Genomic DNA, 18,908 nt, shown 5'->3' with positions numbered 1-18,908 from the left:
CTTCTGCTTAGCGTTCCGAGCTTCCCTCGGGTCCTCCTAATTGTTGTGACGCGTGTTCGAAACGCAGAGAGGTGCGCTCGATTTGCCACACGGAGCAGCGCGAGAGTAAAGCACGAGGGAGGTGCTAATAATCAGCTCAGTCATTTTTAATGGTCGCTGAAAGCCCAGATCGTAATCGAGATTAAAATTCGACTGAGCAGCCCTACCGTCACATATATTCTGCTCCTACTTTATCTTCATCAGCTCGGTTCTTTTCTCTCCTCCACCTTTCCAGACTCCTGTTCCTGCTCCCCACTCTCACTGCATGTCACAGTGTCATCAGAAAAGATCACAGTCAGTGGAGTGCTGCTCCATGTCATCAATATGCTTTATAAGTTTATTAGATCTCAGCACAGCGTGCGGCCTGCAGTGAACACTCAGTGTTTAGAAGCAGTGATGTTCATGCAGAACATCTTCATGTTTCCTGGGAACGTTTAAAATATGAAGGTTTTTATATTTGTTCCAGTGTCAGATCAGTGCATGACTTTAGCTGCGAGGAGTAAATGTCTGAATGTTTCATTCAAATATAAACTTTAAACACATTTTATTAAACTATTAAACTGTTTGGTGCAACGTGAAGTGATTTTTGTTGCTATAGTTACAGCATTCTCCTCCCTCCACCTCTGACGGAGCAAGATTAACGGGTTATGTTTGAGAAAAAAAAACTTAATCAGGAGCAGGTTCAACGTTTCATTGTTTTTGTATTGATTATATATCAAATTATATAAATTATCTGATGAAGCAAAAAGTTTCATACAATAAAAATAAAAGTACAGCTGGAGGCTGTCCAGACTTTAGAAGGACGTCGTCATCCAGCGAACACAAAGGAGGTCAAACCTGCTGCTTAGTGCGCCCCCCTGTGGTCTGATGAGTGCATGACGCTGAAACCTTTGATTAGTTACCGGTGTGTGGACGCTCCCACTCAGGACTGGATCATGACACAGACGCGTCATTCTTAAAAATGTAAAAAGTTTATTTTGCCAACACAGACATCATTTCAAACACTTAATGCCACACAGTCCCTGAAACGGCAGCGCTAACGTACAAAGCAAAACAAGAAGCTCAAAGTTTCCAGTCAGCCGCCCCAAAGTAAAGTCCTCCTCGGTTTCCCTCGTACCTCATCCTCCTCCTCCTCATCATCATCATCACAGTGGTTCTTTGGTTGGCTGATACCCGCTCTCAGCCCCTCCCCTCCCCCCGACAGTTAAACTCTTCGGTGTTAGAGGATTTCAAACCTCAACAACTTTTCAGTCTAAGCTTAACAAAAGAAAGATAAATCGAGCTGAGTGTAAAGAACATACATGAAACCATGGAGAACTATTTGAAACGGTTTGTTTGGTTAAACCAGGGGACCAAATGAGGAATAAAGCTTTTCCACCAAAGAAACTTCAACGTACCATCAAATAATTAGAACAAGTCAGCACAGTCATAACACAAGAAAACGAGAACACTGAAAAGGCCTCAGATTTACCATCAGACTGAAACATCTAAGCTCAGCTCGATGAAACTCTTCTGTAATGTTTGGCTGTGACGTTTTGTACAGCTGACTGCTGACATCAACAAACTACAGTTCATTAAAGTTAAAAAACAAAAGTGTGAGTTCTGCAGAGCAGGACTCGACCCACGGCCGTGGTGACGGGTTGGTTTTCCTGCCTGTTGGTTTTGTTTGATAAAGATCTGGAAACAGCAACAGCAGCGGTTCAAGACCCTGAAAACATACTAATGCTCATTTTATAAATGTGAGGGGGAAAAAACATCCTCAGAAGAGGACAATAAAAATCTGCCTCTCCAGGAGTGCGAAGGTTTCGTTCGACTACAGCTGACTGGCAGTGATGTCGTGTTTCAGATGGTTTCCATAATGTTTGGGTCTTGTTCCGCTGGTGTGAGAGGACTGGTGGAGAAAACAGATCCTCAAAATAACCACAGAGGGTTTTTTTCTTTGAGGTAGGAACGACAGCCGAGGAGTTCGATCAGATAAAAACTTTCTTGGGTTCTTAAAAAAAAAACAAAAAAACAACGTTCTTGTGATGGAAAAGAGGCCGAAGTGGTGATTAAACCACCAAAACACTTAAACAGATGGACACTGACTGATCTGTGCTGCTTTAAAGGCCGACCGAGCCGCATTCACGTCACTGAGCATTACAGACGACCTGCTGAGCGCTCGCTCTCCATGTTTGGGGTTTTTAGTCATGTGGTTGACTTTTTCACACCCTCTATTGTATAAATGAGACCCAATCAGCTGCAGGCAGACCTCCAGGTTTTCCATGCGTCTGAGATTTTACCCACATGGGCCGCTGTCCATCATCATCATCGCCACTGGTGAAGTTTCCTGTTTACTTCTGTTTCTTGCAGTTACAACATGAAGTCTAAAAGGCCCAGAGTGACACTCCGGGGCCTGTTCACTGGCTTTTCTTACTTTCCTAGCCTCTTTGTAAACTTTGCTAATGACAGAGGTGTGGATGTGACATCATCATCAGGATGCTTTTAGGCTGGGCTGGAACAAACACCTCCACCAGAGGGCGCTGATATGTTTTCTGCATGTGGGACTTTCTGTAAATTTGCAACAACCAGAAAAAGAGATTTAAGACATTAGGTCAGCTGTACTACTGCTAATGTCCACCAGGTGGCCTGTAAAGCTCCCACGACGTGAATGCGACTCGAGTTTATATTTAACCAATTGTTCTTGGTTTATGTCCTTTTTTTTCCCTTTTTTTAAAAAAAAATTTCTTAACAACAAAAACAGCTTTTTTTTCAAAATGACAGTTTAAAAAACAATAATCACAGAAATATTAGATAAAGGTTTGTTCAGTAGTTCTTTTGAAATTTGGACCAAACACTTCGACCTCCCTGCAGCCTTCCAGTTTCACGTCGGGTTAATTTTGCTGCAGCATGTTTTTGATCTGCTTGGAGGTAGTCTCATCGTTCAGATGTTTGGTCGTGTACCTGCAGGGGTGGAAGGGTGGAGCTCATTAAAAAGCCTGTTTGGCTGTGCTGGTAGTTTTGATGTGTTTGTGCGGCGACTACACACCTGAGAGCGTTCAGTAAACCCTCCACGCTGCTGGGCGGCTGCTCCTTCAGCACTCGGATGCACCCTTTCATCTGAAAAGCACCAAAAACCAAAAGTTGATTGATCCTTGCAGACACAGGCTGAGGATTCATGCTCAGCAGATACGTGGGAAACGATGACAGAAACTGTGAGGAGATCATTACAGAAGTGTGCAGGGTTGTTTCTACAATCAGCACCATCTCTGACTGACAGGTGTGTGTAGCTGCTAGCTGTTTGCGAGGCTTCACCTCAGCTGAGTCCCTGAACTGGACCTGTGGAGCGTGTTTGTGCTGTTGGAGCCTTTTTGATGACATCATCTGACCAATAATACGGCTGCTGTGAGGTTACTGTCCTGACAAACCATAGAAGAAGTCTGAGCTCCAGTTTTGCAGTATATGACTCGCTCCACCTCCCGAGCCACATCCACCCCAAAAAAGAGCTACTTGTAGCAGCTAGCTACAGCCTCGTAGCACCAGAAAGATAAAATGCTAACGTTTAAAAGATAACAGAGAGGATTAAAAATGTGTGATGTCACGGTCTGTTTCAAACAGCTAATGCTAAACAGTGAAGAGCTCCCCCTCTCTGGACTTCATGTTTCACAGATCAGCTCGGATGAGCCGTGGGAGCTGATTTTATCAGAGGAAGATTAGAAGATTGTTTCTTTTGCAAATTTCAAACATTTTCGAGAGAAGAGGTTGAGTTTTAATTGTATTAAAAAGCTTTGTGAGTACAGCAGCAGCTCCTGACAGCCTCGCACAAACAGCAGCTGCTTTCTGCAGAGCTTAAACTACACTCATCGTTCAGAAACAGGCAGCAGTGTTGTTTTATTTTAATACAGACATCTTATCCATACTGGATTACTAAACTAAAATAATGTGTTTTATCTACAAGCAGGTATAAATGATTATTTGAGGCATTCGAGGACCGCTTGTCAACATGAAGCCAGTTACAGCTCAGTGCGATTAACAGGAAGTAGAATGACTCTCAGTGTGTGTGTGTGTGTGTGTGTGTGTTAACTTACGTCTATATTGGAGGTCTTAACGAAGGCTCCAGCTGGGTGAACGTGGTCGTACAGGATGATGACGCCGACCATCACACGGAGGCAGAATAACACGGTCTCCTCACTCGCGAAACGACTGCGGTACTCCCTGCACGCACACACACACACACACACACACACACACAGTCATGAATCTGCTTGATGACAGAGAAACGATGATCGTGGTGTGTTCAGGGACACGTCAGGACTTACGGTGTGTCCAGCATCACTTTACACACGCTGGCCATCGTGCTCAGGCAGTCTGTCGTGTTTTCGATCGGCACCTCTGGATGCTGAGCGACAAAAATCAGACACAGAATCAGTTTATCAAACTGTGTTTTCACAGTCAGTGCTGAGGCTGCCCTCTGCTGGTGGGTTAGAAAAATAAAAACCAGCATACAGTTCTGTATATTAAAAAAAAACTGTAAATAAAAGAGTCCTGAAGTACACAGACTGTATCTCATACTGAGCTTCTGTGCAGCTTCCTTCTTCTGTTTTAGCTCCTCAGCCTTTAAGCCAGCTTTCACCTGATTGGCCGGCTCTCACAAGGTTTGAGCTGTTGTAGGTGGGTGGAGGCCTCAGTATGCACTCTCACCATATGACATCATCCAGATGAACTGAGCATTTGGAGCAGTTTGCGTGCTCACAGGGATTGCAGCTCGTACACAGACCTCATTATTAGAGACTGAGGTCGTGTAATGTGAGCATCCAGGAACAGGAGACTCAGACAGGAAGTAAAGAAAAGTTCCCTCAGGTAACATTTCAGGGCGGTACTGAACACAAAAACCCTGAATCAGAAGTGAAAGTGTGCAGGAACTTACATCTGAGACAAACTTCGACGTGGCGTCGCTTAGCGTCTTCAGCATCGGCGTGGCGCTGGCGTAAAACAGAGACATCCGATTGGCCAGCTCGTTGTTGACTTCACTGCCTGCTTCAGACTGAAAAAGTGGCAGTTGTAAGTTTTTAAAGTGAATTTAAATAAATGTAGAAGTGAGATTTGTAAGTTTGCAGAGATCTGTGAGGTGAAGTTTCCGTTCTCTGAGACATTTACAGCCTGGGCTGCAGCCATCTTTTATTTACAGGCCATAATTTTACAGCATTTAGTTGTTTTTTTATTTTCTTTCAATCACTGTGACATATTTTTGATTTTCAGATTCATTTTTGAGCTGTTTGCTTACAGACAGGTTGTTGATTCGCATGCGACTGATGGTGCGGCGGTAGTAGCTGAAGTCATTCTGGATGGCGGGGTTGGTCATCTGGAGAAACCAGAAAAGGAGATGAAGAACATGAAGAGGAGGATGAGCAGTGAATAACAGAGATGAAGAGCAGAGGAGGAGGAGGGCGAGCGGACCTTGAGCTCATCGAAGCGCAGCGTGAAGTGCAGGATGTGGGCGAACTGCCGGGCCAGAGCCTGCTTCTGCTCCAGGTGCTGAGTGGGAGTGGAGCTGGAGCTGGTGAGGACGTCCAGCAGACACTGCAGGCTGGTCTCTGCGGGGACGCGTTAGAAAGCACCTCTTTGGTTTCAGGCCAAACAGTAACCTGAGCTCAGTGTGAAGCTGCAGTGAGACGTTAGCTGCTAACATCCCTGAAACGTTTCTGCATCTGTGCGTGAGGAGTGTGTGTGTGCATGTATGTGTGTGTAAATGTGTAACTCTCTGTGTGAGGTTATGAAACCAAACACATACAGAGCAGCGGCACAAACAGAAGAAGGTTATGATTATTAGTTACTAATAGAGAAAAGGGAGGTCATGCTTCTTCCTGCTCCTTTTGAATATTGTTATTTATTTATGTTTGTTTTGTTTGTAATATTTAAACATGCTGAAGCTGAAGCAGCCGTCTGTGGTTCTTACCGAGCTTCTGAGAGAACTCGTAGAAGGTTTTGAGTTTTATGACCAGAGGAACGACAGCAGACCAGGCCTTCTCCTGCACGCCCTCCACACTGGGATTCTGGATTGCCTGCACGCACGCACGCGCGCACACACACACACACACACACACACACACACACACAGAGACACACACACACACACACACACACACACTGTTGTTATTGTTCTTTCCTGCACGTTTCTCTGCTTTTTCACGTTGGCTGTGACCCAATCAGCTGCTTCCTGTGTCACTGGGAGCGGCTGTTTGCTGCAGTGACAGCGGCTCAGCTGATCGCCCTCTTGTGGACGCCTCTCGCCACTTCCTGCTGACGGCGTTGACATTTTGGGCTCAGCGAGTGAAAAACACGCTCACACTGAAACATTTGTTCCTGTTTTCTCTCGGATCGCTGACAGCACAGTCTGGCTCATAGACGCAGAAACATTTTTCTTAATCATTACCTGAAATTACTCCGCTGCTTCCTTTGTGTGGTTTTCATTCCTTTTACTTTTTAAACTTTCACTCTCATATTACAGACAGTTTTGACAAAGATGTAAACAATAAAAACTGAACCTCCTTAAAGCGGCGACTTTTTCTTGAATCGGATTGAATTACGTTGATGTTTGTGGTCGCTTTCATCATGTGACCTGTACAGATACGCTCTGCTTTATCAGAGGAAGGTAGAACTCTGAGTAAAGACCTCATCTTCCTCATAATGATCATATTTATAACTTATATCCTCATAATTCAAATATCACAGATTCTTGGGCAGATCTGCAAGTTTGCCTTTATTGATCCTCGAGCTTCTCAAACTGAAACATCTTTACACATTTATCGACTTCTGGGACTCGTCACTACATCCATCCTGTAAACAGTCGACTATGAAGGATGAAAATACCAAACTAAGACTGTTCACGATCTTTTTCCTAACAAAGAGCAGACTGTGTGTTTACGTCCCGACGTCAGCAACTTTTATTTTGGAACTTTTTTCATGGAAGACTGGATTTTGATAAAAATCTTAAGACTGCAGCCTGAGTTTGTTTTTCCTCCTCTTTTGAAGCTTCGGTGACGAGAAACAAAAAGCTGGTGTGTCCACGCCGGTGTGAGGAACCGGAGCGCTCGAAGAGCGACCGGTACAGGCCGGCGACGATGCCGTAAACGCTTCAAGGAATCTGCGCACAGATTATTTTGGATGCATGTGAGATCACGCCGATATCCACAGGAAGTGGAAATCACACAAATCTAAAAATACGTTTTCATGCCTTTGTGCTCTGAGCTCTCGCTCTTTCACCTGATATGCTTTTGCATCATGTTTCTTCTTCTGTGACTTCTCACTGCTGGAAGTGAGAAATCTTTTTTCCTGCACGATAACAGGAAGAACACTGACGCCGTTTCCTGTGACATCACTCTCACGCACGGCGCTGTAACGGCCTGCACACATGCATGTCTTCGTCCGTGTGCTCAGTCTCACCTGTCGTATCTCCTCTCCTGCCCCTCTGTACGACTGCAGGTCCTCCAGGATGACCTGAGCCTCCGTCAGGACCTGGTTCACCTTCTCCCACACGTCCGTCTCCGACTGTGAGGGCTGAGCGTCTGAAACACAAGACATGAGGGTCAAAGGTCGAACTGTCTCAGGAGGAGTTTGTTTTCATTTCAATGCTTCCTGACGCCACAGATCTGCACGTGTGCCTCAGACTGTGGCGTTTATATGTTTCCTGCTTGTAGAACAGGCATCGCCGTAGCAACACACCCAGTCGCATTTAACCTGCTGATCAGGTAAAGAACTCATTAATAACATGTTCCTGATTCTTGAATCACTTTTTTAGCTTCTTTGCAGTTTTATGAGAACTGTAAAAACATTTAAGGAACATTTTTGTTGAACTTTGGCCTGAAACTAAAAAGCAGCACGTTGTTAATGTTGGTGACCACCGGGGGGGCCTGACCCAGCGGACAAACCCAGACTGGGCAGTGAAACGCCGCATCAGTAACAATCAGCTCTGATTCTAAAACACAGTCACACAAATCACTCTGAGCTTTTCTACACAGTCTGAATCCTTCTTTCACTGAAGCCCCCCCCCACACCCACACCCACCCCCACCCCCACCCACCCTGACACGGTGACATAAAGGAACTCGAAAGCTTCATGTTGACAAAGACTTTTTGTATTTACTGTTTACTAAGTGAAAGGTGAGCTTAAAGAAAAGGTCTGGACAGCTCGACGTCACACAGGTCTCCAAACCTGATAACAGAAATGTTCAATCAGTGTGTGTGTGTGTTTGTCTCACTCTCAAAGTCCAGGAAGAAGTTTCCACCGTTGTTGTCGATGTCTCTGGTTAATACCTTGATCAGGTTCCCCATGCTGTAAAAACAATGACAGTGATGGTCAGAGCTGCGCACGTGTGACTCACAGAGACGCAGCCGTGCTGCAGGATGATGACACATTTAAACCGACACACTGAAGTATTCAAACACAGCGACGCAGGTATCGATGCATCACTGAGTTTCTTTGCTCAAAGCAGCACCACACACAGCTCACATAAAGCCACTCTGTAACATGCTGGTAAGATCTTTAGCTTCATTTTCCAACGTGCAGTAAAGTTGAATAGAAGCTCCTCGATGTCTGAAACACGGGTGATAAAACTGCAGGCTGAAAAAGACTCCTTACGAGTGTTTGTCCAACCAAACTAAAATTAAATAAAGGTTGGTCATTTATTTTTCAAACATGTAAAAAAGTGTAAAAAGACGAGACGAGCTTCAGGTTCCTGCCTCTCTGAACGCTGCCGGACGTCTGTGGGTCTTTATTGTCCCTCTCGCTGTGAATCACAGCTAAGGGAGTGCTGCTGTGCCTCGGACGAGGATGCTGAAGGACACTCGTGTTTAAATATAAAAACGAGAGTTTTCTGTCTGAGCAGTGGGAGCAACAACGTGTTAGTGTTGGACTTTTATTCAGTTTTCTGACTTTTTTAAGCTAAATAAACAGCCGGTCAAAAGAAATGTTCACATATTTCTCTGAAGCAAGTGGGACGTTAAATGGAGGTGACATGGGTTTGGTGGTAAAGCAGCTCACCAAAGTGCAAGAAGAAGAAGAAGAAGAGGTCAAAGTTACTGGATGCTGTGCTTTGAAAGTAGATTTACGTGTCCTACACTCTTTAACGTGAAACACTGACGATACCTGATCCAAGCCAGGATATTGGTTCATATTTCACATTTCCACCTGTGGTTTTTCTGTGTTTGCAGGCCTGCGTTTCCTCAGTGTGTCGAGAGTTTCACGTTCTGTTTCTCAGACTCGCAGAGGAGCCCTCCGAACTCTGTCACACCCAATCTGGGATGAATCAGAGCTTCCATTATGAAACTGCTGGAGTTCTAGTGCAGCGTGTCCCGACCAGCTTGGCCTTATTTCACAGTTTTGTAATTTATGGGGTGTTCCACAATATCTGTCAGACCTTCTGAAACCTCCAGTATGGGGTAAGTAGAAAACGTAAGCACTGTTCAGCGCCTTTACCTGGAAACATAAAGAGAAATCCTCTCAGCGTCTGAGAACTGACCCTTTAAATGGATCAGAGCTGCCGGAGTCACCAGATCAACACCAAACACAGAATGTGAGCACAGATTTAAAGGTCTGAGATCAGGACTTCTTCACGTCTCTTAGATGTCTTAGATGTCTTAAACGCAGACAGAGAGCAGTGGGTACATCTTCACCTGTTATCGCTGGATAACACATAAATACAGTAAGAAGACAGAACAGGATACGCGCGTGTTTCATGGTCAGAATAAAGACACGATGTGTTCACACAATCGAAACCACTCACTGTGTGCACACTCACTGTAACAGAGGTGAAAACACTGATTTCACAGTGAAAATTCAGCCTCATGCGTTAAAGACTGATGTTCAGTAGTCAGAGTCGAGTCACAGAGGAAAACATGGCCGAACAAAAAGACTGTTAAATAAAGAAATGTAATTAAACCTCTTCACGTTCACCAGGTCACAGGTGAACCACTTCAGGTTGGGGTTAGCTAGAATTTTAGCCACATGCTAAGCCTAAACCAAGAAAATAGAGCTGGTTATTCTTCAGATGAAGAGTCTAACAGACACTTAACCTCTGATGTCAGATTCCCACTTGGCTGTAAGGAGGGGTGAATGTGAACGTAACCATAAACCTAAACCTGGTGGATGCTAACAGGTCTGTGCTAAAAGGAGCAGCTATGAAGATTAGCATTGATACAAACATTCAGCAAAAGATCCCTCTGGATGTTTGAGTCCACCAGGACTGAAGTCTGAGTCCTGAAGAATGATCTTCATCCAGAAGAGGAAGAACACATGGCCCGACCTCAGTTCAATTCAGCTTTATTTATACAGCGACAAATCACAACAACAGTCGCCTCAAGGCGCTTTATATTGTAAGGTAGACCCTCCAATAATACATACAGAGAAAAAACCCAACAATCATATGACCCCTATGAGCAAGCACTTTGGCGACAGTGGGAAGGAAAAACTCCCTTTTAACAGGAAGAAACCTCCGGCAGAACCAGGCTCAGGGAGGGGCGGGGCCATCTGCTGTGCGATGCACACGTGCAGTCTATGTATGCAGCCTGCCAACCAAGCTAGTTCACATTAGGTTGGCGCTCCACCCTCTCGTCCAAATATGGATACTCGAGGCCTCGTTAAAACCACAGGGTGGCAGACAAAACACCAACGCTAAGGCTTCAAAATGTGAAATCCAATCAACAATGTCTAACGCCGGCCACAGCCATCTTTTATTTACAGTCTCTCACTGACACACAAGCTAACATGGAGTGAAATCAGTTTTTACTCCACTGCTGCTGTTTTAAAGCAGGACGTCAGTTTGTTTGTTCACTCTACATCAGTCAGAGACTCAGGGACATATTTTCTATAATTTCAGTGTTTTTAACCGTCTCACATGTCAGACAGGCCCAGCTGACAGTCTGCATTCATGCTGAGCATTCACATTTACTGCTGCTGATGTCACACCACATGTGAAACAAGCTGCAGGTTTTGGTTCTCTATTCAGATGAACCTCGGTTCTGATGTTCTTGTCCAGGAGCGACAGCCTCACTGGCTGCTGTCGTTTTTAGTTTGAGTATCCGCAGAGCTGCTGCATTATTTCACTGCTGTTCCTAATAAAGTGTCTTGTGAGTGCATGTCTCCATTAGGTGGAAGTGGAACCTAAGTTTTACCTCAGAGGAAACACGAGAAACGGACAGTGGGTGACACAGAGTGGGTTTTATAGGCGAAACGGTGCGTTTGTGTGAAATCTGCTGCAGAGGAAACTGAAGCGTTCTGTCAGAGTTTAAGTTTCAGCTGCAAACCAATTCAAACTGAAAGAAAACGTTTGCTTGCGTTGCGTTTGCGGGCTGCAGGCTGAACTGGAAGCAGCGCCTGCTTGTTGAAAACAGTCAAAAGAGGAAGTGATGAAGTCTCTGAAAGTTTGGCCTAAATTTAAAAACAGAGGAAGTAACGCAGACCGAGCAGCTCGGGTCAGGTAAGAAAGATACTTGGTGAAAATAAGAAGTCCAAGCTGCACCGATAACAGATAACCAAACCAAAACATCTATTCTGAGTTTGTCTTCTTCTGACGACGACAGAAAACCTCTTGACGTGTCACCAAGCTCACATTTAGCTGCAGAGGAAGTTTCCACAGCGCTCACATGAAACACTGAGCAGTTACGTGAACTGCTCCACTAATCCTCGGCGATTTCCTCTTTATCAGGATGGCACAGCTTCAGTCACTTAAAGCCTGCCCGTGTGCAAAGTTCAAGTTCATTTCAGCACATTCTTGCAAACTTTCTCTGCAATCCCCTCGTATGTTAACACCTTTGAAGCCGTCTCCTCAGCTACAAGTCTGACAGAGCAAAGCAGCCAGGAAGCCGACACACGAGATAAACCTCACCTACACTCATGTGCTAAACATCACATTCTCCCTGAAGTCTTACTGCAGAGTCCCAGCTGGTAAATGTACTGATCTGCTGACAGATAGACCAGAATAATACACGTGATACATTTATAAAAAGTCTTTTCTTTATTTATCCTCAATCTGAGTCTGCTGCTCTGTTAATCTCTGAGAATATTCACAAGCTATAAAGATATCCTCAATCATGTGTTATGTTGTGAAGAAATAAATGAGATGTCAGGGTGAAGCTGCTTCTCTCTGCTTGGTGTCAAACTAAAGTTCCTCTTATGCTGAATGAGCTGCAGCAGGTATCAGTGATTAAGTCGAATATAAAAACCAGTCAGAGGTCCTCTTTTACTTCTTTAAAGTGCTAATAACGGAGTTTCCTGTTCGGTGTTTGGTCAGTTGGGAGCTAAGTGGGTGTTTAAAGCAGCTGAGCTAAAATTAACAGACCTTCCCCTCCATTAATAACTAACCCGCTGAAATGTGATGTTGTTTTAAGGAACATGTGGTTTGCAGAAAATTCTTTATGAGGAACCGTTCATCCCGACAGTTTGTAGCAGATTCGTTAGAAATGAGTGTGCGCGCCAAGTCTTTACTTCAGACTCATAACAGAGAGAGCAGGAACCTGGACCTGTGATGTGGCGGGAACGGATCACTTTCTTTCAGCCAACCACCAGCGCGGACGAGTCGCCGCCCAGACAAGCTGGACAGGGCGTGCCTGCAGCAAGTACTGTATATAAAAGATGAACACTGTGGGTGAGCCCACAGTGTTCATTGTCACTATGCTGGTTTTTGGAGCCACGTGAGACCATGATGAGATCAGAGGGTGGAGTTCTGAGTGCTGCTAATTAGTGCATCCAACCAAATCTGATTAAGATCCTACACTCAGCGACACCGGAGCTCAGACTTAGTCGTATTCTCTCAGTGCATTAAACTCACTGCAGTTATATTAGTGGTCAGATAATCTCATTGAAAAGCCTCCCACAGCACAAACACAGTCCAGAGGTGAAGTTCAGGAACTCCGGTTAGCTGAGGTGAAGCTACGTCTTGGTATCAGGCTGTAAAGTTTTAACATGCGAGTCTCACTGCTGGAGCCTCCAGTGGACGTTAGAGGAATTGCGGCATGTGGCATAGAAGAACCAGTCAATGGAAAACAAAACTTAGACATTAAGACCTTCCACACTGACACGCTTCACAAAATTAGCAGCTGGAGCCTGATGTAGACTTTGGTACTCCTGCGCCGGTTTCATTTTCAAGCCTCGGCCTGAGCACCAAGCAGGTGATTAAAACTAACACGGTGCCAAAAAAGCTCACGAGAAACTCTGAGAGAAACCTTTTCAGAGCACGTGGATGTGAACCAAAACCAGCGAGAGTGTTGGATGTTAGAGGATGGAGGAGTTACGTGAGGATGGAGGTCAATGCAAATGCAATGACACGGCTGTGGCACAGAGGCTGTTTGTGCTGATGTGAGGACAGTCTGGAGGCTCTGGTTTGCCCTGAGGTACCAAAAACTCTCTACAGATTTTACACGTTTACCATCAGAGAAAAGCATCAAATCCTCAAATCCTGACATTCAGCGAGTTAAACTGGCCGGTGCTTTGCAGAAAATGTTTTTCTCTTTCAACACTGGGACTCAAACCTGTGATGAAGTATTTTACACTGTGCTGACAGTACCACTGTCTTACAGTACAGGCTGTGAATACTTCATAAAACACCAAAAGACAAAGAGTAAACAGTAAAAAGCATTTCTGGAGCCTCACATGTACTCGAGTATATTACTGTCTGCATTTATCTGTCAGTTACTGTTTGCCAGCATGAAGCTCTGCCATCATCAGTCTGCGCAGCGGCCACACCGAGCTGTGATCACCTGTCGGTGACACTCAGCTGACATGAAACAGAGGAGAGCGAAATGTGCTCGTCTTAAACTGACGACTCAAATGTCAGAGCATTTGCAATAAAACGCGTCTGAGCTCTCAAACGTTCAGCGTCGCTCTGCACAAACTTATTTTTGCTTGGTGGTGATTCTAATTATACTTAAGTGAAACAGCTCAAACTTCCTCCAAACTCTGCTGATGTGCACATAAACCAGATTGTTCTGGTTAAAAATGTAGTTGTTTCTGTTTGCTGCATTAGATGTGCCTCACTGTTGGAGATTTGATCTGATTTTCACTGTAAGATGGCTTCATTTAAAACAAATTACTCAGAAAACATCATCTTACCTGTTAGCTTAAAGCAGGCGAGTTACACCAGCTGGTTTATTCAGAATGTGCAGAACTGAAGTGACGTTAAAAGATATCCCAAAATAAAAGAGCTCTGCTTCAGACTACTTTAGTTTGACCTGTGAGTTACGTCGACTTAATGTAGAGAACAACAGCAAAAGAGCTCTGAGTTAAAAACTTTACACCAAATAAAGGCTGAGTTTGTGTCTCCTCCCAGGATCGAGCGGGACATCAGTCAGTGAGGTGAAGGTGTTAACCACTGGACCACAGAGCCGGGACAAATCATACAAATCATGTCTAAATATCAGAAACTGGTATCAACTAAATGCACTTCACATCACCTAAAACCAAACGCTGAAAAGTCGGCTTTACTTAAAACATCAGTAATGAGTCATAGTTACTTATATTTACTTAAGTACTTAAGAGGGGAAAGTTACATCTGCTTAGTATAGAATCAGTTAATACGACTTTCATTTTTACACCTAATGAAGAAACTCAAACACTGAAGACAAGTAAACCTCAAACATTTGTATATTTTAAGTTTAAAGCAGTTTATGAAACTTTATTTCAGGACATTTTCTAATAAAATGAACTCACTGCCTCAAAAACTGAATGAAAGTCACTTTTAGAGGAGCGAGTTATACTAACAGCTTAGTAAATTTAGGAGAACAGAAGTTAAAGCACATCAGCTGGGAAACTTTACACTGATAACAGATTTTATATCGTTTTAAAATCTGCAGCTGGTGTTTTGGTGAAGATTAGTGGATTAAACGTGTCTGCTGTTTGATGATTCAGTCAGATTTTACGCTCATGTTTGATAAATGAAGCTCAAAACAGTTTTACACAGTTAAAGAGTTTAACTGGATTCCATCAGGATCCATAAACAGTGATGTGCAGCTGAAAGTGAGCTGCTGTGCAGTAAACACGGAGTCGGCCATGATGATGCTGTGACAGTTTCACTCATCAGTGCGCGCTTCTCCTTTTTCCTCCGCACTTTTAGCGGAGACTCTGCTCCTCTTTCAGGGAGTCTCGGGACTGTGAGCCCGCTTCAGGAGCTTCGTCTGCTGCGTTAAACTTTGATCACAGAGCTCCTCGCGCCGCCCGACAGTCGGGCTGACCGGAAGCAGCGCGTGCCAGCGGCTCCGGCTCTGTCTGCGTAAAAACGCGTAACCGAGCGGCTCGTTCCCCGCGGCACACACACGCCGCTTCGCCCGGAGCGCCACGGAGCTCCAGCCTGGCGCGGAGGCGGATTTGAGCCGTGATCCGCGGGCAGAGGCGCTGCGGCTGCAGGAGGAGGAACTTTAAACCCTGCGGAGTTTTTCTCGGAGTCTGCGGATTGCAGGACCTGACATGTCTGATCTGAGACCAGGATCCACCCAGAGCACTGATCGCCCCCCTCCTCCCTGCAAATCCACCACCACCCTCCCTCTCCCCACAACACGGCCCCCTCCGCCCTCCTCACCTTCACTGATAGCTGATCGATGCCGTGCGTCCGGGCTCCGGTGTGTCCGCGGTGGTCCAGGTGTCTCCCGGCGGTCCGCCTCCTCTACATGCTGCGCGAGTGTGAACCCGGAAAACAGCCGCGCGGCGCTCCGTTAACTATAAAAGGAGTGATTTCCTCAGGAGGAACTGAGCGAGCAGCCAATCAGCGAGCCGTGACGGCACCAACTGCAGCTGCAACCTCACGGTCGGCCGACGGAGGCAACTCGAGCTCCGATGCAACTAAAACACGAAAGCAGAGCCTCGAGGCACGAGTCTGCGCACTGCTGCAGTCTCACAAACACCAAGCATCACCAGAAAGTAGCTCCACAGGTTTTATATCACAACCATCGTCACGGAGACGTCACAGCAGAGTTATAACAACACGCGGCTGAAATCATAAAAAACATCATTTCCATCAGTCAGCCGCGTGTTTGTGTCTCTGCTGCGCACACGAAACAGTCTGCATCCATAACTCCACAAAACTTATAAAACACACAATAACTACAGACTCATGACATCATGTGTTTTAATCTCTGTGCTCTGATTGGTGGATTCGTGGTCAGTATTTTAGTATTTTATTCTATTTTATCTTATTTTATTCTATTGTTTTGCTTCATCTTTGCTGCTCTTAACTTTGAACGGTCCACTTCCCACGTGTGGGACTAATAAATGTTTATCTTGTCTCAATAAGAAGTCTCATCTACAGTATCACAGCTGTCCTGAATATCAGCAGGCAGGAAGACGCTGATGCTGAAATCTGTCCACTTCAAAAAATCACAGAAATTTTGACTGATCGGTGTGTTTGAATCTTTAAGGTGAGTTCATAACCTGACCACGAATCCACCAATCAGAGCATAAACAGAGACGAAACGTGAGAATGAACAAGTTACAGAAACTATACAAACTATAAGTTCACAGCGTGGAGGTCTTGGTTGGTGGTGTCTGTGTGGCCTGTTCCCTTCCCACAGTGCAGAGACGTGCTTGTTAGCTCAGCTGGTGAGTCTAAGCTGGGTGTAGGTGTGACGGGGAGCTGTGCAGGGTGTAGCTCGCCTTCTGCCTGTGACAGTTGGGATGGACTGATGGATGCTAAGTGTAAAAAAGCTCCACAAGAGTCTAAGCTCATCTTTAAATAGCACGACAAGGCACCGTGGACGGAGTGGTGAGACATGAGTGACAGCATCCACCCATCATCCACCCAGGCCCTCCACCCCAGCACTGATAATCAACTTTTTCATGCTATTATGTAACTATATTTGAAAACTATTGACTTGGTACATCTTTGCAACTCAAAAATTAGCATTTTTAATAATTTTCAACTGTAACGTCCGTCCATTTCTTTTCTTAACCACGATTCCAGTTGATGGTCACGGGGAGCTGGAGCCTCATAGGCTGACAGCTGGGTAACACCTGGATATGCATTTTCACCTAAATATCATATAACTACACGCTGTGTCACATGATCCACTTTAAATGACTTTCTTTGCTTTGTGTCTCATTAAGTTTTTTCCTAATTGAAATCCCATCCTCCTCCCAGCGTCCTGAGCCCACAGTCTGTAGATCTCTTTAGCCTCTGCAGGACTTTACACTCATTCTCCTTAAACAGCAGACATTTTGCACTGTAATGCATAACAGTGACCACAGCTGACAGGCGATAAGCAAAGTGTCAGCACAGATGCCTTTTCTTTCAGTTTCACACAGTGACACAGAAATGTTCACACTTGTTGCTGTTTTAAAGTTCGGGGTGAGCTGGTAGACCCAGACTGAGAGGCAGAGGAGGAAGTTGTAAGCAAGAGGTGGCAGACGAGGAGGAAGAAGAGGAGCAGGATGAAGAAAAACACTCTGTTCGAGCATGTTCTTGTTGATTAATGAGACTGAGAGAAGTAGAGCAAAGAGTTCAACCCACTCAGATCCTCTGTGGTCACGATAATGAAGAAAAAAATAGCTCCTGAAAACAGAAAAAGCCAGAAGACTCAAGAGTGTCAGTTCAGTTCAGTTTAATTCAGCTTGATTGAATTTTATTTATGTAACACTAAATCACAGCAGCCGTTGCTTCAATGGACTTTATATTGTAAGTTAAGGCCCTATAATAATAGAGAACAAGCCCCAGCGATCACATGACACCATATAAGCAAGAGTTTGGCAACAGTGGGAAGGAAAAAACCCCTTTTAAAAGGAAGTAATCTCCAGCACAACAAGGCTCAGGGAGGGGCGGCCATCTGCCATGACAGACAATATTCAGTACTTTGTATGTGAGGAGAGTTAGATTCTGGATTTAACAGGAAGCCAATGAAGGGAAGCCAATACAGGAGAAATATGCTCTCTCTTTCTAGTCCCTGTCAGGACTCTTGCTGCAGCATTTTGGATCAGCTGAAGGCTTTTCAGCGAGTTTTTAGGACATCCTGATAATAAAGAATTACAGTAGTCCAGCCTGGAAGTAATAAATGCATGAACTAGTTTTTCAGCATCACTCTGAGACAGGATATTTCTAATTTTAGAGATGTTGCACAAATGGAAGAAAGCAGTCTTACATATTTGTTTAATATGTGCATTGAAGGACATGTCCTGGTCAAAAATGACTCCAAGGTTCCTCACAGCATTACTGGAGGCCAAGGTAATGCCATCCAGAGTAAGAATCTGCTTAGATACCATATTTCTAAGATTTTCAGGGCCGAGTACAATAACCTCAGTTTGATCTGAATTAAGAAGCAGAAAGTTAGCGGCCATCCAGGTCTTTATGTCTTTAAGACATTCCTGCAGTTTAACTAATTGGTGTGTGTTACCTGGCTTCATGGATAGATAGAGCTGCGTGTCATCTGCATAGCAGTGAAAATTTATGCTATGTCTTCTAATGATGCTGCCTAAGGGAAGCATGTATAATGTAAACAGAATTGGTCCTAGCACTGAACCCTGTGGAACTCCATAATTGACCTTAGTGTGTGAAGAGGACTCTCCATTTACATGTGCAAATTGGAGTCTATTAGATAGATATGATACAAACCACTGCAGCACAGTACCTGTAATACCTGCAGTCTGTTCTCTGCTGAGTGAGTCTTCTCAGCAGTGACCCTCAGGGGCTGAAAAATCAAACACCAACGCCTGCAGTTCCTCTAATGCCCACCAGCAGCTCCAGCAGGGACTCCCATTTTTACAACAGAAATAAGCGCGTTTACAGCCTGATCCTTTTTTTGTTTTTGGTCTTTATAGATAATTTTCTCCTTCATAACATCTACACAGCTGTCATAATTTTTATAACACGGCTGTTTAAATTGCATTATGGCTTAAAGTTTGCGTTATTAGTGGTGTGT

General features: G+C 44.7%; 1 protein-coding gene across 1 annotated transcript; it reads right to left on the bottom strand.

Annotated features, from left to right (window-relative positions):
* Positions 1–991: 991 nt before the first annotated feature.
* Positions 992–15,829, bottom strand: LOC100704126 (protein FAM49B). Its single transcript, XM_003459560.5, has 11 exons — positions 15,584–15,829; positions 8,276–8,349; positions 7,462–7,583; positions 5,975–6,080; positions 5,476–5,612; positions 5,303–5,380; positions 4,946–5,062; positions 4,338–4,417; positions 4,107–4,233; positions 3,068–3,138; positions 992–2,982 (listed from the first exon to the last, which is right to left on the bottom strand). The coding sequence occupies exons 2-11, from the start codon at positions 8,346–8,348 to the stop codon at positions 2,913–2,915; spliced, it is 981 nt and encodes a 326-aa protein (XP_003459608.1). The 5' UTR covers position 8,349; positions 15,584–15,829; the 3' UTR covers positions 992–2,912.
* Positions 15,830–18,908: the final 3,079 nt, after the last annotated feature.

The sequence above is a fragment of the Oreochromis niloticus genome, linkage group LG18 (genome assembly GCF_001858045.2).
Source record: "Oreochromis niloticus isolate F11D_XX linkage group LG18, O_niloticus_UMD_NMBU, whole genome shotgun sequence".
Lineage (NCBI taxonomy): Eukaryota > Metazoa > Chordata > Actinopteri > Cichliformes > Cichlidae > Oreochromis > Oreochromis niloticus.
The sequence above is the reverse complement of the archived record's forward strand: the minus strand, read 5'-3'. Positions and strand labels throughout refer to the sequence as shown.